Source organism: Epinephelus fuscoguttatus, linkage group LG7 (genome assembly GCF_011397635.1).
Source record: "Epinephelus fuscoguttatus linkage group LG7, E.fuscoguttatus.final_Chr_v1".
Classification (NCBI taxonomy): Eukaryota; Metazoa; Chordata; class Actinopteri; order Perciformes; family Serranidae; genus Epinephelus; species Epinephelus fuscoguttatus.
In genome coordinates this window covers 171,847-199,351 of record NC_064758.1, presented here as the reverse complement: position 1 = coordinate 199,351, position 27,505 = coordinate 171,847, and the positions used below count along the sequence as shown (strand labels likewise).

Sequence of the window (27,505 nt, the reverse complement as noted above, 5' to 3'; positions counted from 1 at the left end):
ATCAGTCAGTAATTTAAATATGCTTGTATGTTCAGGTTACCCTACAGGCCACCCTGAGGCAGAGAGCTATGAGGAGGATCTCAGACGCCTAAAGGAGAAGGTGGATGCTGGAGCAGACTTTGTCATCACCCAACTGTTCTTCAGGGCGGACACGTTCCTCAAGTTCCTGGATGACTGCAGGGCGATTGGTATCACATGTCCCATCCTACCTGGAATCTTCCCCATTCAGGTAACTTACTGATGCTTCCAAGAACAGGAATACTGCTGTCATTATCATGAAGAAGTCCCAGGTTGATTGTTGAGGGGTCATACTGCGAAACTCTGTGAAAATTGTGTTCACTGTGTTGTCTTCTATTTGTTGTTTTGGTCATCATTCCCTTTGTTTGTGCTTTTACTCACTCACATTACACATTTTACTCAGCAGGACCAGTAAGCTGACTTTATGATATCGCGCTACATTTTAATTTGTTATGACATTATGATATCAAGGATTGTTAAACATATTCCTCATAGCTCAAATTCCCCTTTAGTTCTTTCTCTCTCTCTCTCTCTCTCTCTCTCTCTCTCTCTCTCTCTCTCTCTCTCTTATACACACACATTAATGTACTATAAAGATCATATTTATTTGACTATAGGTAAGTGGCTCAGCTTCACTCATCAGGTGAAATAAAATAAAGTGACAGACAAACATTGGCATACTATATTTATAAGACTGTACAGTATTTGTACAGCTAATTAATCGCGTATTAGTAGGGTGAATAACAGTAGGTGGATTAATTAATTACTGGATAAGAGTTTACATGAAAATGAGGTGGTTTGGGAAAGTTTGAACAGGGATTCGCTTTTTAAAATGGCACGGACATTGTCAAAAAGTTTTGCCAGTAGCCTAATTTTAAGGGGTTAATTGTGCTCTTGCTGTAGGAATTAGTTTAAGTCAAGTCAAGTTAAACTTTATTGTCCCTGAGTGGGCAATTTGTGCTGCAGCATGGTACTGACATAAAAAGAAAGACAAAGAAACAGACACCAGAACAAGCACAACAGTGCTACATTGATGATAGGCAGAAAAACAAACCACACAAGGAAACACACTCTTGTGCTAGTCACAATGCCAAAAACAACAACAACAACAGTTCTGCCATCTCCATAGTTAAAAATTGACAGCTGAGTCAAATCTTACAAACAACATTATCCACAGTGTAATACAAAAACAGCAATAAATAAGTAAATAAATATAACTATGTGCATGTATGAGGCTATAAGTCACCTCCTTTTCCCTGCATTAAGGAGGGTGATGGCTGAGGGAATGTGTGAGTGTTTGTATCTGTTAGACTTAACTGAGGGGAATCTGAAACAGTTACCAGAGGGGAGGGACTGAAACTCCTGATGAAGAGGGTGAGAATGGTCTGAGAGAATGGACTTTGCCCTCTTCACCACCTGACTATCATACTCTGCTGGGCACCGATGATTTTGCTGCTAATAGTAACAATTTTTGACAGAGCATTCTTGTTTTTAGTGTTCAAACCGCCAAACCAACAGATAAAAGAAAATGTCAAAACTGATTCAATGTAAGATTTGTTTAAAAAAAAAAAAAAAAAAAAGGGTCATCAGGGTTTTGTCAATGTGACATTTGGCAAGTTTCCTTAAACAAAAAAGTCGTTGTTGGCCTTTTTTGCAAATCATTTCTGTGTTATCCTCAAAGGTGAGCTTATTATCAATGATGGACCCAAGATATTTGTATTTGACAACAGATTCCACCTCTTGGCCATCAATAACAGTGCACTGAGTTGCAGGAGCATGGCGTCTAAAGTCAATGCATATGTGCTTTGTCTTAGATACATTAAGATTAAGAAAAGAGTTTTTACACCAGTTTAAAAAGTAGTCAATCACAGGGCCATGGCTAGATTCATTATCATGCAGGAGACTAACAATAGCTAACAATAACTGCGAACTTCAAGATGTGTCTGTATAAAAACTGGCTCCTACAGTCATCAGTGTACAAGCTGTAAAGGAGTTGTGAGAGGACACACCCTTGAGGTGAGCCAGTGGATGAAGACATCACTCTTGACATACACCCATTCACCCTCTGAGATCTATTAGAGAGGAAGTCCAGAATCCAGCCAGCCAGACTGGAGTCAACACCAAAGTTGTTAAGAAGCCTATCCACCAACAGGTGTGGCTGGATGGTGTTGAACACTGACGAGAAGTCCACAAATAAGAGCTTAGCGCTTTGCTGCCCTCCAAGTGTTTAAATAAAAGATCTAGCAATGTGATGGAAGCATCCTGAACGCCCCGCCCCATCCTATATGCAAACTGAAGGGGGTCAAGGAGATGTTGTGTATTAACCAGAAGTTCATGTTTTATCAGTTTCTCAAATGACTTCATGACCAGGGAAGTAAGAGCAACTGGCCTATAGTCATTTGGAACCTTGGGATGGTTGTTTTTAGCAACAGGGACTATATTGGACTGTTTCCATATTTGTGGAACCCTCTGCTGACAAAGTGATAACATAAAAATTCGATAAAAAATGGGACCCAGCAACTGGAAAGCAAATGGCTCCCAATGTTATCAGGGCCAGGGCAGTCTTACGTTTGCAATGCTTGAAGATGTTAACTACAAAGCGTTCATCGAATACAGTAACAGGAGAAGAGTTGGAGAGATTGGCCTTTAAAAATTCAGATTCCTTAAAAAAATCATTAACATCAAACCTAAGATAAAACCGATTGAGGTTATCAGCCAGTGACTTACTGTCAAAACAATCTAAAACCACTTTTTTCCTGCATTTACTATCTTGCAGACCAGTCATAGTTTTCATTACATCCCATGCTGAACCAAGGCTATTGCTGCTAAGTTTGTCCTCCACTTTTTCTTTATATGTCTGTTTGGCTCTCCTAACCTCAAAATTCACTTCTTTTTGCAGTCTGTTAAATTCAGAGAGTTTACCCTGTTTAAAGGCTTGTCTCTTTTTGTTCAACAAAATCCTCAAGAACTTACTAACCCAGGGCCTGCTGTTAGGGTAAATTTTTACAATTTTATCAGGAAGCACAATTTCTTCACAACATGACGCCCATGAACTGACAACATTTGCTAATTCATTAATGTCCCTTCTAGAGTCCACAAAAATATTCCAGTCAGTGCTGTCCATGCACCCCTGCAGAGTCAGTGAGGAATCCTCTGTCCAGATCTTAACCCGCTTAGTGATCACTTTTCCCCTCTGCAGAGCAGTGCGGTACACCGGGATAAGGTGCACGCAGCTGTGGTCAGCTGGGGTAGTGGTATGGATTTGTACACGCCTTTAACTGACCAAAAGCACAAGTCCAGAGTCTTATTATATCTCGTCGGGCATGTGACGTATTGATAAAAGTTCCTTAGAGACTTCAACATGGTGCAGTTATTAAAGTTCCCAAGTATAATGTTGGGAGCATCGGGAGACAGAGACTGAAGTCTGTGCGTAACATTAGAGAGGGTCTCCGCAGCGTCAAGCTCATTCACATTGGGGTGAATGTAAACCACAGTAACAAATATCTGCGGGAACTCCCATGGCAGGTAATGAAGACGCAAAGACACTGTCAGTAATTCCATGTCCTTAGTACACAGACTCTCTCTCACCACAACAGTTTTACACCAACATTCATTAATGTAGAGACATACCCCACCTCCGCGTGTCTTGCCGGTCGTTTGGGCATCTCGATCCATGTGTAAAGGCACCCCGAATCCATCAATGACCAGCTCTGAGTCCAGGTCCCTCTCTGCCAGCCAAGTCTCCGTCACGGCCAAAATACATGCGTCTCTGAACTCATGACAGAAGTGTACATGTGCTTGAAGTTAGTCCGTTTTGTTACGAAGAGACTGAGCATTTATTAAGATAATACAGCACAGAGGGGTACGAGACAGAGGCTGACGCTTAACTCTCTCCGGCACGCCACCTCTCCTTCCGCATTTCCTCACTCTCCTGTGAGGCTCGCTGGAAAATATCTTTTGACCCTGGTTAAAGTCAAATAAATCAGACACGGAGGTGGTTAGATCCGAGGGAGGATTGAGATCCGGGCGGGCGCTCCATTGAAGGAGGAACTTCCTGCTGTACTGGATCCGAGGAGTTGGAGGTAAATCACGCCAGCCCTCTGCCAGCAGAACCACAGTAAGAATATGACTTTACTCCATAATTCCGATGTTACAGGAGACGACAGTAAGTGCAGATCTTACAAACAACTTTGTCGATCTACCAGATCATGTCTTGAAGTGCTGGGTGACGAGATAGGTGAAATAAAGAGATAAACAAACAACAGAAGCAACAAGCTGCTGGTCGCTGCACGAGCATGCGCCCTCCATATTAAGTTGTCCTCTACTACTACTTAGAGATGTTCGACCTTTTTGTTTTTTCTTATTCTTGCTCCTAAAAATGCCCAACCCAGACCCACTGCTGTGCAGCAGCTATAATGTAACTATTCTTGACAGTGAATTAAATTTAAGAGACGGCAGGGAGTGAGTTAAAGCTTAAAGTTTTAATAATGGTGTTTTCCATGCATTATTTATCAGTTTTGAGTGGCTTTAAACACCATGGCTACAATGCACACAACATTACAGCACAGGTAACCACACAACCAAAGCACTGCTGGCCTCCATGTCTCCCCAGTGGAGCATTGGTGTCAATTTCAGGGGGCACGCAGGGAGCATGTTTTCAATATTTAGAACATGTATCCCCCAATAAAAACATAAAAATAGCACAGGAATTTTACTTTAATGAAATTAAAGTTTGTTACTTTGTTTGTGGATCAGTTAAGTTGAATAATGTTTGTAAACTTTGTAGGAACAGTGGTTACATAATCTTCTAAATGAGCCAACTGTCATGTATACACATGTGTCATAGGTGCGTGCTGGTGCTTAAATAGCACTACACCCCTGGGCACTTTACAGGACAAACAAAACTAAATGTAAACACTGTCAGAAAACAGCGGAGTACATCACAGCCTCTAAATTAGAATTTAGTGTGGTGTGTAAGTGGCAAATAAGGGGAGAGAGCCAGTGTGTCTGCACTCAGGACAGGCAGGTGAGCTGGACATCAGGTTAGCAGTAAACTGTGAATCTAACAGTGAATGTTCATCATGAGCTACAGTTTGTCAGAGCTGCCAGACCAGTGAAGAAATTTTAGCTGGGCATAGAGAAATTATTGCATGTGTTTTGCATCATCTGATTGGCCTTTATAGAGACCACTGATCCAACTATTTAGAACGAATATCAGCCAATTGTTATCGATGAGTACTCAGTCGGAGCACCTTTCCCCATGCCCATGGTGGACTTTTCGACGTGGAGCAACATTCAGCAGGGTACCAGAGCTACCACATCTGAGCAGTACAAGGGCAGATGACGCAGAGTGGAATCCCTCAATTCATGATAGCTCACAACTGTACCATCGTCATTAGATCTTGCAGTGTTTAGAGTTAGCATGTCCAAAGTCCGACTCGGGGCCAAATGTGGTCTGCAAACCCATTTTAAACGGCCCGTGGCGTGTCTCTCAAAATGTATATGGCCTTCCACACAATATTTGTTAATCAAGCAAGATCACTTTGCAGTTTTCCTTTACCTAACAATGGCAGGACTATCGTACAGTTAGTGGAGATACACTATACCGTGCGTGCGGAGTCACTGGGGACAAAAGCTGTGTCCCCAGTTCAGAAAAAGATGAATCTTGGATCAGTTTTTAATCCGAATCCAAAATGCATATATTTCCTGTTACCTGCTGTGAAATGTATTAGTCTAGATTGTTTTAGTGTGAGTTGCTGAATGTTGGAGGTATCTGCTGTAGAAATGTCTGCCTGAGTTTTTGTTTTGGTACTCAGAGCATCACAAGCTGAGTGCCATTGTAGCAGCCTAATATGTTTGTGAAATAATCCAGGGTTTAATTTATAGTTCACTGTTTTGAACACGGGGTGTTGCTGTGATGCTCTCATGCTCAGGTGTAAAGGTAGGAGAGTTACTGATGCTGTCAGGTGTTTGACCTTGGAAGGGCAATGGGTTTTTGACTGCTACGGCGCTAAAATGTTTGTTACGCCGTATGCAGTGTTTGGTCTCTTTTCGAATTAAATGGATGTTGTTCACACTCCTGTGGATGAAATAAATTGTTTTTGCTGCAACCAAGAACAACCTGTGGATTCAATTCAGAAGCAACACAGCATACAGTAAATCAAACTAAAGTCAGGTGCGTCAACCAGGTCACTCTGGGGTTAAACATCTCCGTGGCTAAGTAATAGGCTAGTTTCTACAGCCATCTAGTTCCATTATTCTGGAGAGAAGACAGACATCTCTATGGCTGATATCTCCAACACTCAGCAACTCACACCAAAACTATCTAGACTGAAAGCATTACAGGTGAGAGGAAAATATGTATTTTTGATTTTGGAGTGAACTGTCCCTTAAAGTTAGCTAAGCTTGTTCCAAATTTAGTGCTCACCGCAAAACTGTGTATTAATATGCTTAAAAAATGTGCTATTGGTCTCTATTATCAAATAATTTCAAATAGACCATCCAATTGGATAAAGCTGGACTTAAATCCATTTCTCTCCAGGGTTACCAGTCTCTGCGTCAGCTTGTTAAGCTGTCGAAGCTGGAGGTACCAGAGGAGATTACCAGTGTCATCGAGCCCATCAAAGACAATGATGCTGCTATCCGTAACTATGGAATCCAGCAGGCGGTGGAGATGTGCCGTGTGCTATTGGACAGTGGCATGGTACCAGGCCTCCACTTCTACACACTGAATCGAGAGGTTGCCACCATGGAGGTGCTCAGACAGCTGGGCCTGTGGATAGAGGACCCCAGGTCAGTTGTCACTCTGCCTGTTAACAACACATTAGGGCTGAAGTAGTTGTGGGGTTTTAGGGACAAAATAGCAAAGAATCGCTTCCTATCAGCTGTAGAAAGGTAAAAAGCAGAAAAAAGTAATTTCCTGTAGGATCCTAGTGTTGGAAAAATAGTACTAGTACAACAAAGCAGAGTGATGATGTCATTATTACCCAAAAGAAAGACTGCATCACTGTTAAGCTTCATGCACAGTTAAGCGAAACTACAGTTCTATTTCATCCTTCCTGACCACCAGAGGCAGTGCTTTAAGCACTGAATGTCTCCATCTCGCGCATGCGCAGGTCAAGTATCTATACCAACAAAGTCACCTGTGACCCCTGATGACCCCGGATAACCTATATCTCCCGGTGACATCAGAAGATCTGTTCCTGTTCATCTTCTCGCTTTCACAGGTGGACTGCACGTCACTGAGCTCTAGCTAAAAGCTTAAATTTCAACGTCGTTTCACTGCTGCTCATCGCGGGTAGCCTTGTGACAACTTTGTCAGAGTTGTGAGCTGCTCACTCTCCAAGGGCTGCGACGAGCTAACGCTCTGATGAGAGGATTGTTGCGGTTTGCCATGGACTCTCCTTCAGATCATCATCCTAGATGTGGTTGGTCTCTACTGCTGGTTAACCAAGCTTAGTGATAAGTTTACTTTATTAAGGTTTTTCTTATTATGTGTAACGCTAACCAATTGTTGGTGAAGGCAGTGTACTCGCTCCCTCTCCCGACATTTGTAGTGTTATTTAACGTACTTTATTTACCTGTCTTAGCAGTTAGCATTGTGCCCACTTGAGCTAACTAGTAGCTGTGTTTGCTTTATTTTGATAGCTATCACTGGCGTTTTCGCTCGGCCTGCTTTAATTTTTACATTTTGGTGGAAACTCGGTTGTGCCAGTTTTTGTGTTTATAGCCACAGCAATCTGACCTTTCTTGGTAAAGGCAGTGCTCTTTGCTCCCTCTCCCAGCATAGGTGTGTATTATTAACTATAGAAAGAGTTAGCTGTGTTTGCTTTGATTTTATAGTTATCACCAGCGTTTTCTTTCAGCCTGCTTTAATTTATACATTTTGGTGGCAACTCTGTTGTGCCAATTTTTGTGTTTATAGCCACAGCAATCTACCCTTTGTTGGTGAAGGCAGTGCTCCCGCTCCCAGCATAGGTGTGTATAATTAACTAGGGTCCTAAGGACAGAGGGATGTCGTATGCTGTAAAGCCCTGTGAGGCAAACTGTGATTTGTGATATTGGGCTTTATAAATAAAATTGATTGATTAAACTCTGTGGGAGCCATCATTCGTATGGCCCTGGCCCACCTTCAGTTGGATGTTCCACATGCTCAGCCGGCTCCTGCCAGTGCTTTTTTCAGGCGTGGTCCGGCTACTGCCACCTCTACTGTGCCTCCGTCGGATGAATACTTGAGGGAGTTGCATGCATGCTGGAGGGATACTAGAGCCCTCTCTCATGCAACATCCAATGGCCGAACCTTGGCAGCCATGCAGGATGCGGCCAAGTTTGGCTTGGGCTGCATGCCAGCGATTGAGCCGACTATAGCTGCTCTCATTGTCTCACCTGATGAGGCTCTGAGGCCAGATGCAAGGTGTCCTCGCACCCCAGTGTTGGGTCACAGATGACCTGCTCTCCAAAGCCTATGATGCAGCAGCTTTCTGGGCTTCACAGAAGTGTGCCTCCTCCCAGCAGGCCTAGGGGTTCTTCGGCTGCCCCCCAGCGCCGCTCTCATCCACAGACTTACCCCAGTGGCTACGTTAGGTCTCAGCCCCTGGCTCAGCAGCCTGCTCAGCGGGGGCCCAGGACTTTCATGTCCCTGAGCACTGCCCTCTAGACAACCTCAGACCTTTTATGCTGCCCGTCGCCCCCCCAGAGCCTCTAGAGGCCGGGCGTTGAGGGCCCTGGGCCAGTCGTCGGCTTTTTTTCCCAGCAGCGGCTCAGTTACTGGGCTGCTTCCACCACGGACCCTTGGGTGGTTTCCACCTTAACCCAAGGGTACAAACTTCAGTTCCGACGCTGGCCCCCAGTCTTTGGCCGGGTCAATATGACCATCATACGCGACCCGGCAAAAATCCAGGCCCTGAACCAGGAGTTGTTAGCCCTCCTGGACAAGGGTGCCATCAAGCCGATAGATCCCCTGTTGCAACCCGAGGGGTTCTATTCAACCTACTTTCTTGTGGAAAAGAGAGACAGCGGACTCCGCCCTATCCTCGACCTAAGGAGACTCAACTGGTTCCTGAAGGTCCTGAAGTTCCACATGCTCAGTACTGCAGAGGTTCTGCGTACTGTTACCAGAGGGGAGTGGTTTACATCAATCAACCTGGAGGATGCTTACTTTCATGTGCTCATTATGCCACACCACAGGCAATTCCTGCGGTTTGCCTTTCAAGGCTGTCAATTTCAGTTCAGGGTGTAGAGATGTATTATAATGAACAACACAAATCCTAGTGTTGCATTACTTTTTCATTCAAGGCTACTGAGTATTTATTCCCTGATTTGTAGCATACTGCCTTCATTGTTGGTTATAAGTTTCTTCAGTTTGTATTGCTGTATTTTATATTCTACCACTGCCTTTAATTATTGTAACTTTTACTGCTGCAGGAAATTAACTTAAGATCCAATATTTTCATAATTAATCAAACATGCAGGTCTGTATCCCAAATGTAGCATATGATTTGCTCTTTGTTACAAACCCGCCTGCTTCACATGCACAAGTTCATAGATAGTCTGGTAAATTTATTTAGGTTAGTGAAGGCAGATTTGTCAGAGAACAGGGACCAGACCTTGTTTAGTGGAACAGGCTCCTGCTCTTTGTTTTCTTGTTATATCAACGCACCAGCGATAGCCATAGCCGGAGGCATTATGTCACAACAACACCTTGAGGAGATTTCCTAAAATTCTGCACTAATGTTTCCTTGAACTCATCAATAAACTGATCAAATTTTGGTGGTCATAGGTCAAAGTTCAGGGTCACGTTACTTCATCTGTCTCTTTCTTGTGAATGCGATATCTCAAGATCACCTTGAAGGAATTTTTCTGATTTTGCAGAAACGTTCACTTGGACTCAATGATAAACTTACATCCATCCCATTCTTGTGAATATGATAGCTCCAGAACACCTTAAAGGAATTTCTTCAAAATTAAAACAAACATGCACTTGGACTAAAGAATGTATTGAATAAATTTTGGTGGCCAAAGGTCAAAGTCAGGTTTTTGGCTATAACTCACGAATCCCTATGCTAATTATGACAAAACTTAACACAAATGATGAAGTAATGATATTTTATATCCAACATAAAACAATTTTTTGGCCATTATTTAACATCATATCTCAGGAACAGAAGGGAAGACATTTGGCCAGACACTGAATTGGTGTCACTCATCTTGGTTGTTCACCTTGAAACTGGTGATTGTATAGATCATCTGTGCTGCTGGGTTGTAGGTGTGTGAGAAGTATCAATGTTTTCATAGACATGAATGTCAACTCTGAGAGAAACGTGACTGGTGGGTGGAAGCATACAACCATGGGGTAATAATTCTAGTTTCCCTTCAAACTGGTCCAGAGTTTCACAGCTTGTGTTCTTTACTAGGCGTCCTCTTCCCTGGGCTGTGAGTGCCCATCCCAAACGGAAAGTAGAAGATGTTCGACCCATCTTCTGGGCATCCCGGCCCAAGAGCTACATCTACAGAACCCAGGACTGGGACGACTTCCCCAACGGCAGATGGTGTGGTTCCACATGAACTTAAAACATTTTGAATGACAAAATTTCAATATTAATGTCTTAATTTATACATTTTTATCAGTTGAATAAATGTTGAATTGTTATCAATGATTTTACTTCCTTTATTTTTGTATTAATATAGTGTTGTGCAAATTGGTGTTAATGTACCACTGTTGTGTAGAATGTAGAAGTCTACTCTCAGGACTAAAAGGCATCCTGTTATTGATGTCTTCAGGGGACACTCCTCATCTCCAGCTTTTGGAGAGTTAAACGACTACTACCTGTTCTACTTGAAGAGTAAGTCATCCAAAGATGCACTGCTGCAGATGTGGGGTGAGGAGCTGATGAATGAAGATAGCGTCTATCAAGTCTTCACCTGCTACATCACAGGCAAACCAAACCACAAAGGACACAAGGTAGACAAAGATGAAATGATGGATACCTTTTCTATGTTTTGGACTGATTATGCTCCTCAAATGAAACTGCTGATGGCCTGTGTGTCTCTTGTGTGGTGTTCACCTATGTCATTGCTTTCTGTGTAGCGCGACATCTCAAGAATGATTTCAGGGAATTTCTTCAAATTTGGCATAAATTTCCACTTGGACTCAATGATGAGCAAATTAGATTTTGGTAGTCATAGGTCAAAAGTCAAGGTCTATGTGACCTCATCTATGTCATTCTCATGATCGTGATATCTGAAGACACCTTGAGGGATATTTGTCACAAACCTTCACTTCGACTCAGTGATGAATCGGATTTTGGGGGGGCAATGGGTGTGAAGACTCCATGTTTTCACAGATATGGATTTAAACTGTAAGAGAAACTTGACTGATGCATGGAGGTATACAACCACTGGATAATAATTCTTTTTTCACATCTCAGAACTTTTACAAAAGTCTTATTTATGATACAGCCATTATTACAGATTTTTTGAATTAGGCCGATATCAAGTCAATGATCATGTAATGCCTCCTTAGATGTAAAATTTTACTGATAAAATCCTTCTTTACTTCTGTATGGTGGAAAAATATTGCAAAAATGTTGGGTTTTAGTGAGAGCTGGAAGACTAGGAAAACATCCAGAAGCATGTCCAATGGGATGTATGGGGAGGGCATGGGGGGTGGTGTTATCAAACCTGCAGTATAAAGTAATTTGGGTCATCGCCACAGTTTGGGGGGAACGTAATGTCATGCAGGCCTCTCCACAGTTGGCCGTTGGCTGAAAACTTGTTTCTCAGGTTTCCTTCCTGGCCTGACGAAACTGCCTGAGTTTTGCTGTAAGGGTTTATTGTTGTTGTATGTGCAGAAGGTTTTTCATTGGCACACACGTGTTGTAAAGCTCTTATTTTGTTGACCATTTTCTTCCTTCCTGTCTCACTTCCTTATTACTCTGGTGGTTTCTAGCTTGCCACCTCATTTCCTTGATTTAGTTCACCTGTTCACTCCCCTATTTAAGGCTGCACTGCCCTTCACTCTTTCTTTTCACCTTCACATGGGGTGGCAGACCTGATCCATGTGTGTCTGTTTTCCCCCTTTTCATGTTCACTGGATGTTGAGAATAAACTACCTTAAATAACCTACGTCTCTTCTCCTGCTGTACATTTTGACCAATGTTCTGTGACGATAGCCACCGTCCTGCCAGTTAACCTCCTCTTTACACACGTGTCCTCAAAAACACTGATATAAGATGTCGCAGTGTCAGGGAGTTCATCCAGATAGTGGCAGGATTGGCACATTTTAGTCTGTGTGCCTGTAATATGTCGGAAGAAGATGACCTAGACTGTGATCAAAGAGTCCAGAAGTGGCATGGGGGACAGAGTGATAGGTGTCCTTTATTACTTTACAGCAGTAGTTTAGTGTTTTATTGTCCCCGGTGGGACACTTGACATGTTGTAAGTATTTTGGCAGTTTATGGCTGAGATTTGCTCTATTAAAGTCCTCAAGAGCGATGAGCAGGAAGTCTGGTTGTTTGTGCTCTGCATTAATAATGTGGCCAGCCAGGTTTGTAACGGCTCACGACACAGGCCTGAGGCAGGATGTAAACAATGGCCAGAGTAAACAAGGAAAACTAATTTTCCCTGCTAGTTCCACTATGCTGTTTGCTCTGAAGAGTTTAGAAGTGTTTGTTGGTCCTTGTAGCGGCCCAGATTCGATTTCAACCTGTGGCCCTTTGCTGTGTGTCATTCCCCTTCTGTCTGCTTCCTTTCCTGCCATCCTCGAGCTGTCCTATGATAAAAGTGGCAATATTGTATCGATACATGGACACCAAGTAGGCTATTTATCTTTTATTATATACATTAATTTTTGCAAATACACATTTTAGTACAACTTTTGGCCCTAAAATAATAAAATCACTTGCTGTTTTCAGTCCACTAGATGATGCTGATGTTTGTTTGTTTTTTTCTGGTGAGGTCAGCAAAGCTCTCAGTCAGCGGCATTTTGCAGGAAGTTCATCAAAACAAAGATGGAGGCGCTGGGGAAAGAGATCAGAAATGTACCGTTGGCATTTAAATCAAACATCTGGACTTACTTTGGATTTTTTAACACAGAATGAAAGGAGGTCTTGTATATGACACATAAGAACACTACAAACATGAGGACTCACCTCACACTTCACCATCCAGAGATGGCTGACGGCCAAGCTAACGTTTGGCTAAACCTGCTCTGCTGAAAGATCAACCAACACCGGACACACTTTGCTTGACAAAACTGCTGTCCAACTCTGAGAGAGCTAAGAAAATAAGAGTCCTTCACCTACTTCATGTGCAAAGATCTGTCCATACAGTGTTGTTGAAAACTAACACTTTTGTTACATGCTAAAAACACTGTAACCCAGGTATGTGACTCCATCCTGATGTTTTTTCTCACTGACACAGCCGTACCCAAGCTCTACAAAGAAGTGAAGCATAAAGTTGAGGAATCTTTTGAGTACAGTAGGAAGGGTGGCATTAACTTGTGAAGCCTGGACTTCAAGATCAGTGGATTTATGTTACCATAACGGCACATTATCTTACAGAGAACTGGCGACTGCTCTCTCTTGTTCTCCAAACTAGAGCAGTACACGAAAGTCACACTGGAGCTAGTCTCTATTTACAGACTCTACATTCAGTAAATGTAGAGTCTGTAGGCAAACCCCGGAGATCTTGCCTCCGGAAGAAGAGTGGAAGAGCCCTGGTTTCCGGTTGTAAACTGTTTGTAGTCCGCGTGATATTGACCAGTCACGTTTGAGCCGGCTGCAGAATACAGACGATGGGTTCCGAGAATGCACCGGGGCAAACATTGCAGACCTCCTACAAAAATGCAGCACAACAATGGGGGATTGTGGTTTTAACAGACAACACTTCTAACATGGGTGTTGCCATTCAGTTAGCAGGATACCTGCATCGCTCAAGTGCTTAATCTGGCATCACAGAGGGTTAGATGTTAGATCTGCCAACAGTTTGTCAGGTTTATGCAGCATTTCTGACAGGTTTTATGACTTATAGGTCAGTCTGTCTGCTTTGCATCACATTTTGCTGCAATAAAAATGATTAAAGTAAGATGAATAGACTGAAAACTTTATCTTATGAGGTAAAACTGATGCTGACAAAGTTTTCCTTTTGGGAAATAATTTGCATTTGGAAAAAAGGTAATATATCACTATATTTTATTGCAATACTTAGCATATTGCAATAATAGTATAATACAATATAATATTGTAGTGGGTCCCCTGATAGTGTAAAACTGACCTGACCAGCTGACTTTGCTACAAGCTGATTGGCTGTTGAAACAGGTGACCTTCCTTGCGTTCTAGAATCAGCCACTGAAGTCTTGACAAGCTGACATAGCTGCAACTTTTCCTGCAGTATTCTAAAACGTTTTGTTGTTGTTGTCGTCATGAATCATTGGTCTGAACTGGGCTTAAAGCTCAGCTTAAAGTTTATTTAGTCTACACACAGACAAAAACATGAAAACAAACATTTGTGATTTTAGGGGCAACTAGTTTTTGGTGAACAACTTATTCATCCATCATGCACTTTTGTTCAGTGTCTGTGGCTACAGGCCAGGCTGCCAGATAGAGCAGTCATTGCAGTAACTTTGATAGGCTGGTGAGCACAGGGTATAGTTTTGGTCTCTGTTCATAATGCAGCACATAACTCCCTCTTAAAAGCTATGTGTGCAGTTTAAACAAACCAGATATAACATGTTAACCAGGGAGCTTTAAACTTGTTGGCAGGTGTATTTTTGAACTCTGGACAAAGGCTTACCATTTCCTCCTGCTTTTAGTCTTAATACTAAGCAAGGCAAACCACACACACACACACACACACACACACACACACACATAGGGACTGATATCCTTTTGAACATCTCACTTTCATAATGACAGGAAATAAGCTTGTATTGCAAAATGGTGAAATGTCTCAACAGGTGTTCCATAGTTATGTAGCGTTAACTGTTGTCAAGTAGAAGACAATATACCAAGTTAATCTTAGACTAAGATTTCTTCTTGTGCTAGGTGATTTGTTTGCCATGGAATGATGAGCCTCTGGCCCCAGAGACCAACCTGCTGAAGGATGAATTGGAGAAGGTGAACAGACGAGGGGTCCTCACCATCAACTCACAGCCCAACATCAATGGCAAACCCTCCACAGACCCTGTAGTGGGCTGGGGACCTGCAGGAGGCTATGTCTTCCAGAAGGTAGGGACACTTTTGTCGTGTTTGTGCCTTTTTAGATGTAGTTACTGGGGAGCCTTTGTGCTCCACTGTGTGGCAATTTCTATCGCATCGCAGCTGTGCCTGGATCGTGTGACATGGTTGTGCTGCTGCCGTGATCCTGCCTAATAATGCTTACTGCTGCTGTTATTAGTCATACCTCTACTGTTATTATACACATATGATTATTGTCACATACATATACTATCATATATTGGCATATACTTACAACATATCGTTCCACAATAGCCGTAATTATTATAATAATATTATTACTTAAATTAATGTTGTTGTAAGCTGTCATTACTGTCTGTCCTACATCTCTCTCGGTCTCTCTCTGTCTCTCTTTGTCTAATTTTGTCATATGGAACACTGTAAATTTATTAGGTTGATCAGTTCTGTACGACATCTATTGTACATCTGTCCTTCCTGGAAGAGGGATCTATCCTCAGTTGCTCCACAGTAGTCAGTGCTCTTCCTGAGGTTTCTACCATTTTTTTCACTGTTAAAAAAACGGTAGAAACCTCAGAAAGAGCAACTGATCAATTAGATGTATTACAGGAGGTCCCCCGGCAGACTAGGCCTAAGCTTTATCAAAGAGGAAAGTCTTAAGTCTAGTCTTAAATGTGGAGACGGTGTCTGCCTCCCGGACCACAACAGGAAGATGATTCCACTGGAGAGGAGCCTGATAGCTGAAGGCTCTGGCTCCTGATCTACTTTTGGAGACTTTAGGGACCAAGAGAAACCCTGCATTCTCACAGTGCAGTGTTCTGGTGGGATAATATGGCACTATGAGCTCTCTAAGATATGATGGAGCCTGACCATTTAGAGCTTTATAAGTTAACAGTAGGATTTTAAATTCAATTCTGGATTTTACAGGGAGCCAGTGCAGAGAAGATAAAACAGGAGAAATATGATCTCATTTCTTAGTTCCTGTTAGTACACGTGCTGCTGCATTTTGAATTAGCTGGAGAGTTTTTAAAGACTTATTAGAGCTACCTGATAATAGGGAGTTACAGTAATCCAGTCTAGAGGTAACAAAAGCGTGGACCAATTTTTCTGCATCTTTTTGGGTCAGGATAGGCCCAATCTGGAAATCCATCGGCAAAAAAATAATAATTTTTTTTCTTCCTTTACTTCTGGAGGCACAGCCCGGAGTTTTTCGACTAACGAAAGTGCAGGACCCTCGGCAATCGCTCACGCCCTAACTTCCAGCAGTGCCCCCAGGGAATCGCCATGTTGTTTACAAATACTTTGGGTAGAAAATCAGCAGAGTTTAGCTATATATCACATTTTTCACGTCACTATATCACTGTGTAGACTAATCTGATGTTTGTTAAGTGTATCAACACAGTGATTGAACAAACGTTACTATTTCTGTGTGTTTTGTAATTAACATGGTTATCGTAGATTAGCTGGGCTAACCGTTAGCTGTTAACGTTAGCCGTTAGCGGTGTCTGTAATAACCATAGACTGTATAAAAATAAGGTAATAACTCAGTAAACGGTCCGTGAATAAAATATTTTTTCCAGCGGATATCTTAGTTACAACATGAGTGAGCTAGCAAAGCAGTTTTGTGTTGCTATGTGTGGTATTTATTCAGTTATGGGAAATCACGATGTCTAGAAAGCAGCAGTGGCTGCAGCTGACAGGGACAGTTAGCAAAGCTAACATCAGGACGTCATTTGTTAAAAGCCTCCCGTTGTCAGATACGACATGAAACTAGTCCAGTTTGCTCAATCATGTTGTAACTAAGACATCCGCTGGGAAAAAAAAAAAAAAATTCACGTTGATAAGACAGCGTTTTGGGTGGAGCGGTCGCTATGGACGCGGAGCTTGCTGTTTCTGTATACATTTCCTGGGGACACCTGCATTGTGATTGGCTAAAGCGCAGCATCGTTCAAACTCAAAGCCCTGCGCCCCCCCCCCCCACCCCGTAGTCGTCTTTCACACAGAGCTGCCGACAGATTCTACAATGTAAATTGCTGAATCTGTCTTGAGAGATTAGGATAGGCCTAATTTTCAAAATATTACGCAGATTAAAAAATGCAGTCCGTGAGGTTTGTTTTAAATGAGAATTAAAAGACAAATCTTGATCGAATATTACTCCAAGGTTTCTTACGGTAGTGCTAGAGGCCAGAGCAATGCCATCTAGAGGAACGATGTCATCAGATACAGAGTCTGAGTTGTTTGGGGCCAAGAACAATAACTTCAGTTTTGTCTGAATTTAACATAAGGAAATTGGTGCTCATCCAGGTTTTTATTTCTTTAAGGCAGTTATGGAGTTTAATTAATTGATTACTTTCTTCTGGCTTCATCGATAAATACAACTGTGTTTCATCCGCATAACAATGGAAATTTACAGAGTGATTTCTGATGATGTTACCTAAAGGAAGCATATATAGAGTAAATAGGATTGGTCCGAGCACAGAACCTTGCGGAACTCCAAAACAAACTTTAGTACGTAAGGATGATTCATCATGAACATGAACAAACTGAAAACGATCAGATAAATAAGATTTAAACCAGCTTAGTGCAGAACCTTTAAGGCCAATTAAGTATTCCAGTCTCTGTGGCAGAATTTGATGGTCAATTGTGTCAAACGCCGCACAAAGATCTAATAAAACAAGTACAGAGATAAGTCCTTTGTCTGAAGCAATCAGAAGGTCATTTGTAATTTTAATTAGTGCTGTCTCAGTGCTATGGTGTACTCTAAATCCTGACTGAAATTCCTCAAATAAATTGTCATGGAGAAAATCACACAGCTGGTCTGCGACTACTTTCTCAAGGATCTTTGAAAGAAAGGGAAGGTTAGATATTGGTCTATAGTTGGCTAACACCTCTGGATCCAGGGTGGGCTTTTTTAGGAGAGGTTTAATTACAGATACCTTAAAAGACTGTGGTACATAGCCTGTTAATAAGGACATATTGATCATATCTAATAAATGAGTGTTAACTGAAGGTAAGACTTCCTTAAGTAGCCTAGTTGGGATGGGGTCTAAGAGACACGTTGATGATTTAGATGAAGAAATCACTGCAGTCAATTCTTGAAGAGAAATCAGGGAGAAGCAATCTAAATATATATTAGGTCTTACAGCTGTGTGTGAGGGCAGATAGGTACTATCTGAGGACAGGAGGTCATGAATTTTGCCTCTAATAGTTAGAATTTTGTCATTAAAAAAGCTCATAAAATCATTACTGCTAAGGGCTAAAGGAATACAAGGCTCAATAGAGCTGTGACTCTCAGTCAGCCTGGCTACAGTGATGAAAAGAAACCTGGGGTTGTTCTTATTTTCTTCTATTAAAGCTGAGTAATAGTTTGCTCTGGCATTGCGGAGGCCCCTCTTAAACGTTTTGAGACTGTCTGCCCAGATTAATCGAGATTCTTCCAGTTTGGTTCATCGCCAATTCCTTTCAAATTTTCACAATATTTGTTTTAACTTGCGGGTTTGCGAGTTATACCAAGGAGCAAACTTTCTTTGCTTTGTTAACTTCTTTTTAAGAGGTGCTACAGAGTCGAGTGTTGTTCGCAGCGAGCCTACGGCACTATCGACAAGATGAACAATTCGGGAGAGGTTAAAGTTGGTATGGGAAACCTCTGTTACTGAAGGACATGGTATTAAATTTAACAACGGAGGAATCATTTCCTTAAATTTTGCGACAGCAGTATCTCATAAACATCTAAAATAGTAACTGTTGCTGAGTGGCGTGTAATCGAGTAAAAAGAAATCAAAAGTAATCAAATAATGATCCGATAGCGAGGGATTCTGTGGAAAGACTGTTAGGTTATATTGGGCTTTATAAATATAAAATTGAATTGAATTGGTATTTTTGTTTGATATGTTGATATGCTGCCTTAATGCTGTTTTAAATCCAACAGGCCTATCTGGAGTTCTTTACCTCCAGTGAAAATGTCAATGCTCTCCTCAAAATACTGAAGAAGTATGAACCTCGGGTCAACTACCACATTGTTAATGTGCATGTAAGTTTGAACAGAGAGCACCTGTCGCCCCATGTTTGTGTGTGAGTGTGTATTGTTAAAATGTACAAATAAATATTTTGTGTGCAGGGCCATAACCTGACCAATGCCCCTGACATGCAGCCAAACGCTGTGACATGGGGGATCTTTCCTGGCAGGGAGATTGTTCAGCCTACTGTAGTGGACCCAGACAGCTTTATGTACTGGAAGGTAAGATGGAGATTGTCCTGCTAGTGTGCAGTGTTATGCCCAGTTTGTTGGAGAGCATAACAAATAAGGGAGGATGACACAGGAATCAGCTTTCAGGGTTCCTACGCAAGTATGGAAAGTATGGAAAAGTATGGAAATAATCAATTTCCAGGTATTAAAAAGTATGGAAAATGAAAAATAAAGTATGGAAAAATATTTATGTTTCCAGACTATTACCACTGTTCTAAAATATTGTTTTCTGAAATAGAAGTTTAGGTATTTCCAAAAATAATTTAATCAATCCGGATCGTGTTTTATGCCGGGCAAAGCACAGTTTGTGTGAGAGCAAACGTCTCAGAAAACATACCGCCCCTTTTACCTGACAAGTGGTATGTCCAGTCCACTGCCCCATGACCCTCCTCCAGCCCCCTAGGTATCAAGTTTCACTCCAACACTGCACCTTCGACAAGAAGAGTTTCACGTGGTTCACAATGGGTAGATGCAAATTTTTGGATGGATGGCTTGACAATACCGTATATAAATACTGGTTGGCCAAGGACTCCCAGTTCACACACAGAGCTAGATGCAAGCTTTGTGTGAAATTGTCTGACATCGCCAACATGGGGGAGAAGGCGATTCTGAGCCACATGAAAGGAAAAAACACAGACATCTCGTTACTGCATCGCTTGCACCCAGAGTCCCAACCTTTTTGCCTCAGCCCAAACATTGAACTTACCTGAGTTTTTATTTGCATGCCATTATGGTACTTGGTTACAATCGCCTATTAAGAATAATTAAATATGATGTGAAATATGATACAATGATATATTTACTCAGATGTTGCATATTCTCTAAAGAAAAAAACAAACAAAAAATGCAGAGAAGTCTAGAAATTAGGGTATGGAATTTTGAAATTCCAAATGTGTAGGAACCCTGAGCTTTTAAATAAACAAATAATTTATTGAAGTACTCAAAGGACAACTAATGGTTAAGTCAGCAATCAGTAGTGTGGTGAGGGTGTTGGGTGTTATGAGTCTGTGGAAGCTAACACAAGCTACAGTACAGGCCAAAAGTTTGGACACACCTTCTCATTCAATGCGTTTTCTTTATTTTCATGACTATTTACATTGTAGATTCTCACTGAAGGCATCAAAACTATGAATGAACACATGTGGAGTTATGTACTTAACAAAAAAAGGTGAAATAACTGAAAACATGTTTTATATTCTAGTTTCTTCAAAATAGCCACCCTTTGCTCTGATTACTGCTTTGCACACTCTTGGCATTCTCTCCGTGAGCTTCAAGAGGTAGTCACCTGAAATGGTTTCCACTTCACAGGTGTGCCTTATCAGGGTTAATTAGTGGAATTTCTTGCTTTATCAATGGGATTGGGACCATCAGTTGTGTTGTGCAGAAGTCAGGTTAATACACAGCCGACAGCCCTATTGGACAACTGTTAAAATTCATATTATGGCAAAAACCAATCAGCTAACTAAAGAAAAACGAGTGGCCATCATTACTTTAAGAAATGAAGGTCAGTCAGTCCGGAAAATTGCAAAAACTTTAAATGTGTCCCCAAGTGGAGTCGCAAAAACCATCAAGCGCTACAACGAAACTGGCACACATGAGGAACGAGCCAGGAAAGGAAGACCAAGAGTCACCTCTGCTTCTGAGGATGAGTTCATCCGAGTCACCAGCCTCAGAAATCGCAAGTTAACAGCAGCTCAGATCAGAGACCAGATGAATGCCACACAGAGTTCTAGCAGCAGACCCATCTCTAGAACAACTGTTAAGAGGAGACTGCGCGAATCAGGCCTTCATGGTCAAATAGCTGCTAGGAAACCACTGCTAAGGAGAGGCAACAAGCAGAAGAGATTTGTTTGGGCCAAGAAACACAAGGAATGGACATTAGACCAGTGGAAATCTGTGCTTTGGTCTGATGAGTCCAAACTTGAGATCTTTGGTTCCAACCGCTGTGTCTTTGTGAGACGCAGAAAAGGTGAACGGATGGATTCCACATGCCTGGTTCCCACTGTGAAGCATGGAGGAGGAGGTGTGATGGTGTGGGGGTGTTTTGCTGGTGACACTGTTGGGGATTTATTCAAAATTGAAGGCACACTGAACCAGCATGGCTACCACAGCATCCTGCAGCGACATGCCATCCCATCCGGTTTGCGTTTAGTTGGGCGATCATTTATTTTCAACAGGACAATGACCCCAAACACACCTCCAGGCTGTGTAAGGGCTATTTGACCAAGAAGGAGAGTGATGGAGTGCTGCGGCAGATGACCTGGCCTCCACAGTCACCGGACCTGAACCCAATCGAGATGGTTTGGGGTGAGCTGGACCGCAGAGTGAAGGCAAAGGGGCCAACAAGTGCTAAACACCTCTGGGAACTCCTTCAAGACTGTTGGAAAACCATTTCAGGTGACTACCTCTTGAAGCTCATGGAGAGAATGCCAAGAGTGTGCAAAGCAGTAATCAGAGCAAAGGGTGGCTATTTTGAAGAAACTAGAATATAAAACATGTTTTCAGTTATTTCACCTTTTTTTGTTAAGTACATAACTCCACATGTGTTCATTCATAGTTTTGATGCCTTCAGTGAGAATCTACAATGTAAATAGTCATGAAAATAAAGAAAACGCATTGAATGAGAAGGTGTGTCCAAACTTTTGGCCTGTACTGTATGTGTCAAGGAAACCAAGGCTAAACTCAATATAATCAACCCAAACCAAACAAACCAAGGAGGGTGCCAGGCACTTGACGGCCACAGCGCCGTGCCACAACGGCGGTGTGTGTTGCACTTAAGGCACCAGCCTTCCAGGAGGGAGAGAGAAGAGGGAGCCATCTTGGATTCACCCAGCTTTTAAAAGCCCCAAACAGGTGGAGCCAATCCCTTAAAGAGGTGGGAGGGGCAGGCAATCAAGGAGGCTCTGGAAGAGGAAAGCAGGGACAGCAGGAATACAGGAAAACACTGACCCCAAGGCCTGTGGATGTTGCAGCAGGGATTCACTAATGTTCAGCCTTGTACTGGTTGATACTTAAGTAGTAACATCCAGGAGGAAATGGGATAGTGTTTAAATAAATGTCTCTTCCATTTTCAAGGGGAACTCTTGAAAGGTGCTAGTAGTGATCAGAGATTGATTTATTACTGTTCTAATTCTCAGTTGTTGCAAGATTTTTTTTACCAAAATTGCAAGGTTCTAAGGACCTTAAAGTTCCATTCAAAAAGTGTGTCCAAAACATCTCTGCCTCAGCACCATCTCCTGCAGCTCCTAACAGGTCATGGCACCCCTGAAATACCAGCACAGATGGGAGTGATTTCCCAGGTTCAGAAAGTTGCTAAATGTTTTTACTTTGGCTCGAGTTACCTACTCCCACTGATAAATACTGGCCTTGATGAGTTAATACTTAAACTGTTATCAGAAGCACATTGTTTTTGACACCAGCAGGTTTTAGGACTAGTCAGTCTGACTGGCCCCTCATCAAACCTGTCTCAATGTTTTCCACAGGATGAGGCCTTTGCCTTGTGGATTGAACAGTGGGCCAAGCTCTATGAAGACGAGTCTCCTTCACGGATGATCATCAAGTACATCCATGACAACTACTTCCTGGTCAATCTGGTGGACAATGACTTTCCTCTGGAGAACTGTCTGTGGCAAGTCATCAATGATATGTTTGAGCTGCTCGACACCCCTCCAGGGCCACTCAATGATGGAACAGTCTCAGAATAAAAGCCATCTTTTTTATGGACAGAAAGAACACTATGGAACTGATATTTGATCTTTTATGCATTGTCAAAAAAATTGCTACTTACACTACAGAGCATATCATACAGTAAAAATGTATGTCAGTGTTTTTAAGAGTTTTTATTAGTGTTTTTAAGCATACTGTCACAGCTGAGCGAAATACAAAAGACTGAATATTTTTTATCTCCATGATGAGTAGCCTTGTCCTCTGCAGCATTCCTAGCTGATTAACAACACTTGTGCTCATACAGTTTGGGCTTAACCCTGTCACCTTTTTAATTTAAGAGACTCCTTAAGGACGGATCTAACTGAAAAACAAGAAAAAAACCCTCATACAATGGTTTGTTAACTTGTAACATATTTTTTTAAAGTGCTTATCAGTAAATGTTATTTTCATGGAAGACAATCATTCAAATTAGACGTTGAAATGATTACAAATGACGTACTGTATAGAGATGAAATCAAGATAGAGATATGAGATGTTGTGTATGAGTGGAACTCTTATTTGATGCCATGATGATGCCCTGTCAGCAGTTCTCACCCTTTGCTGTGTTAAGGACCAGTCAATTGATCCAGATTGGTCTTGGTAAGATTCCCCTCATGGACCTCCATCTGAAAAGATTTTGGTTGTTAGATATGATTAAGACCAAAATTCTAAAGTTATCAACTACAGTTGAGTGGAGGAATTGAAACCTGTTATCAATATAGTCAGCCATCTCACTGTCTCTCACATTGGGCTCTCTTCTGTAGTGAATTAAATGGTGAAAATAAACTATTCCCCATTTTTCTGGGGGCCCTCTGGATCTCCCTGTAGGACCCCTGAGAGTCCCTAAACCCCTGGTTGAGTACCACTGAGTTGAACCATCAGATGTGTGAGCTGCTATTGACCATATTGTACCACTGACAACAGTAGCACTATCTACCTGCCGCCTTAACATGTTTTAAATGTACATCCTATTTATTTGCTCTGCCGCCTTTTAAAAGCAAATAGTTTTTCAGTACTGTACAACCCACTGAGTGACTTACTAAGTTGTGTCACTACATAACTACAAGTACAAAAACCAGGCCAGAGGACAGAACACTGCAGCAGCAAGATGACATGGCAGGGATTTCTTCTCATTGAGTAACTCAACATCTCAACAATTGAATGTGCAAATCATCACCTCACAGATAAATGGCATGAGGTCGTGTAGATAAGATACACACACACTGGAAGCCTTCCCTTGTCCCTGTTGACCAGATCACCTACATCAGACAGACCGCAGTCACCCTTGCCACAGAGACCTACATCCCAGATGAAAGGGTGCCAAATGCAAGTTGTTGTGCAGGAAGGTACAACATCACAATATTGACCTAATCAAAATATTCAAAATTTTGAGTTGATTCAATAAATTGAATGTAGTTAATTTAATGAAAGCCCCATTCAGTTTTCTTCTCTGTGTTTGGCCACCTGAGCCCGCAGTGTTCATTTTGATAGCCATTTTAGATTTAGTCCTCCTCTTAAGATGAAAAGGGTTAGGGTTAGTCAACTTTTAGTCATTTTTATCCCTCATAGTATTAGTCGACGAAAATTTTTAGTCGTTTTAGTCTTGCATTTCTCTGACAGTTTTTGCCAGGTTTAAGGGGTGATTTCCAGGCACACATTTACTGATTATCATTTGAAAAGTTTAACATCTCTCGATTTATGCTCTCAAAAACTCTGAGACAACTAGGATTTATACCCAGGTTCATTGTAAACTCTGAGTTATCCACCTCACTGTAGGTTGAAACTTGTGTCCTGTCACAGAGTCAGTGATTAAAACTAAACTTTCATCTCTGTCAGAGAAAATTGATCTGAGTCCAGACTGTTTACTTACAGCACAGCTACACCCACAGATAACTGATCCTCTGACATGCCTGTCAAACAGCATTAACCATTAAGCCTTCTCCAGTCAAGATTGAGTGGAGTCCTGTGGGGATCAGCTTTGAAGTCCAGCGCCTGCTGGCTGCTTGCCCTTGTCTTGTTATTGTAACGACCTGAAAAGGGGAGAAATCAATAAAGGTGCTTGGACATGATGCTTCTTCTCTGGCAGCTTCACAGAAAATGTATTTCTTTCAAAAGTATTTACAGAAGTACAGAAGTTCTTTTAAACATAAAACATTCCAATAATAACAAGAATCCATTTCAATCTCTGACCCATGGACAACATTAGTGTGATGCAGAACCTTCCCCTTGCAGAACAGACAACGCAGCTCTCCTGGCACCAGTGGTTGACCTCAGCTTGCTTGCAAGCGTTTCTGTGTAGTTGTTGGACCACCACACACAACTTTCCACCTCACCTTTAAATGAGAAGGGTTGAAAGATGATCGGGGGCGTCTATCAGGGACAGCTGGCTCTCGTCACATTCATCCCAGCAGTGCCTCCAAAATTTAACACCCAGAAACAGGAGAAATCAATAAAGGTGCTCGGACACGATGCTTCTTCTCTGGCAGCTTCATAGAGAATGTGTTTCGGTAACACTTCAAGGTACACAAAATTAGAGTACTGACTGAGGAACTAATGAGGAACTAATGAGTAGTTACTGAGGAACTAATGATGAACTAACTATTAGTTAATGGTCAGTTCCTCAGTAACTCATGATCAAATTTCAGAGGAGTAGTTACTGAGGAACTAATGAGGAACTAACTATTAATGGGCAGTTCTTCATTAACTCATGATCAAATTTCATAGAGGGGTTAATCACGACTTAATAATTAGTGAACTAGTTACTTCATCAGTACAGAATCATTACTCAATAACCTGTCCATTAGTTAACCTTTTTATGTCCTAAAGTAAAGTGAGACATAATGAGTAGTCTTTCATTACTTCATCATCTTTACAATTAGTTCCTTAACAAAAAAAATCACAGACACCAGGATTCTTGAGAAGAGTTAAATTCATTATTTTCAGACCACATACACATTAATATGACCATCCATGTTATTCTGTACGATGATGCCTTAGAAATAAATATGATAGTGTGTCACATTTTAGGTAGGCTAAGCTTAAAGAATTTATCATGGGGGCTGCGTGTAAAGTACTGTATACTGATCACACCGTTGTTCACAGTACAGTTGTTTGAGGTGCACAAAATTTAAAGTAGTTACTATGAAACAAATTTGGAATGAATGAGGAACTAACTATTAGCCTCATTAATGGTCAGTTCTTCATTAACTCCTGATCAAATTTCAGAGGAGTAGTTACTGAGGAACTATTACTTAATCATTACCTACCCTTTTTGTGTACCCTAAAGTAAAGTGAGACATCAAAATGTGTAGGTAATGAGTAGGGAATCATTACCTACTCATTTTGATGTCTCACTTTATTTTAGGGTACACAAAAAGAGTAACTATTGAGTAGGTAATGAGTAGGACTGCTGAATCATTACCTCATGTTGATGTCTCGCTTTACTTTAGGGTACACAAAAAAGGCAGGTAATGATTAAGTAATAGTTAGTTCCTCATTAGTTCCTCAGTAACTACTACTCTGAAATTTGATTAGGAGTTACTGAAGAACTGACCATTAACTAATAACTATTAGTTAATGGTCAGTTCTTCAGTAACTCCTAATCAAATTTCAGAGGAGTGATGAACTCATCATTCATTCCAAATTTTCGGCCGATTGAGCATGTTGAATCGGCAGCGGAGCTTGTCGGTGAGAGAGATCCCTCTGACTGGCTGCTTCCTCCTCAGGCTCCACTTCACTCAGCTGCCCAACAGATCCACTGCTTCTTCCCTCTTTAACCTGAATAACAAACCGGAGCTAGCTGGGAGCGGCTAGCAGAGCATTAGCCGCAGCAAGACCGGAGGGAAGCGCAGCCAGTTAGCCTCCGCTAGCTTCCCAGCTAGCCCCGGCTCTCCGTTTGGATCCAACCGGAGCACCGAGCCCTGGCTTGTTATTCAGGTTAAAGTGGGAAGAAGCAGCGGGTTTGTTGGGCAGCTGAGTGAAGTTGAGTGAAGTTGAGTGAAGTGGGGCCTGCGGAGGAAACACCAGGGGTCCGTTTCACAAAGCAGGTTTAATGAAAACTCAGAGTCTGTTAACCCTGAAATGAGGGAAACTCTGAGTTTTCCGTGTCAAAAAGGGAGGTAACTCAAACCAGAGAAAGAGGGGTACCTCTAGCCTGTTTCAGAGAGAGAGGTAACTTAAGCTCTCGGTCAGTTACCGTAGTGACAGACTCTATGAACCTAACCTGGTCGGGACCAGGTTTTTCTCAATGAGCCTCGAGTTTCTCTCTGTCTCCGCCCTCTTTCAGAGCCACACACTCCATTTGATTTCCTCATTCAGTCAGTCAGCAGGCGAGTTTTGGCGTAGC

At 41.9% G+C, this 27,505-nt stretch overlaps 1 protein-coding gene across 5 annotated transcripts in view; it reads left to right on the top strand.

Moving 5' to 3' along the window:
* Positions 1-25,229, top strand: part of mthfr (methylenetetrahydrofolate reductase (NAD(P)H)) — a 34,423-nt gene extending 9,194 nt beyond the window's left edge. For all 5 annotated transcript variants that reach the window (XM_049581671.1, XM_049581672.1, XM_049581669.1 and 2 more), the window contains 8 exons: positions 36-229; positions 6,560-6,810; positions 10,431-10,565; positions 10,798-10,978; positions 15,060-15,242; positions 19,138-19,239; positions 19,327-19,446; positions 22,938-25,229. In XM_049581671.1, coding sequence (XP_049437628.1) covers positions 36-229; positions 6,560-6,810; positions 10,431-10,565; positions 10,798-10,978; positions 15,060-15,242; positions 19,138-19,239; positions 19,327-19,446; positions 22,938-23,159 — 1,388 coding nt within the window. In that variant the 3' untranslated portion in view covers positions 23,160-25,229. The remainder of the gene's footprint in view (positions 1-35; positions 230-6,559; positions 6,811-10,430; positions 10,566-10,797; positions 10,979-15,059; positions 15,243-19,137; positions 19,240-19,326; positions 19,447-22,937) is intronic.
* Positions 25,230-27,505: the final 2,276 nt, after the last annotated feature.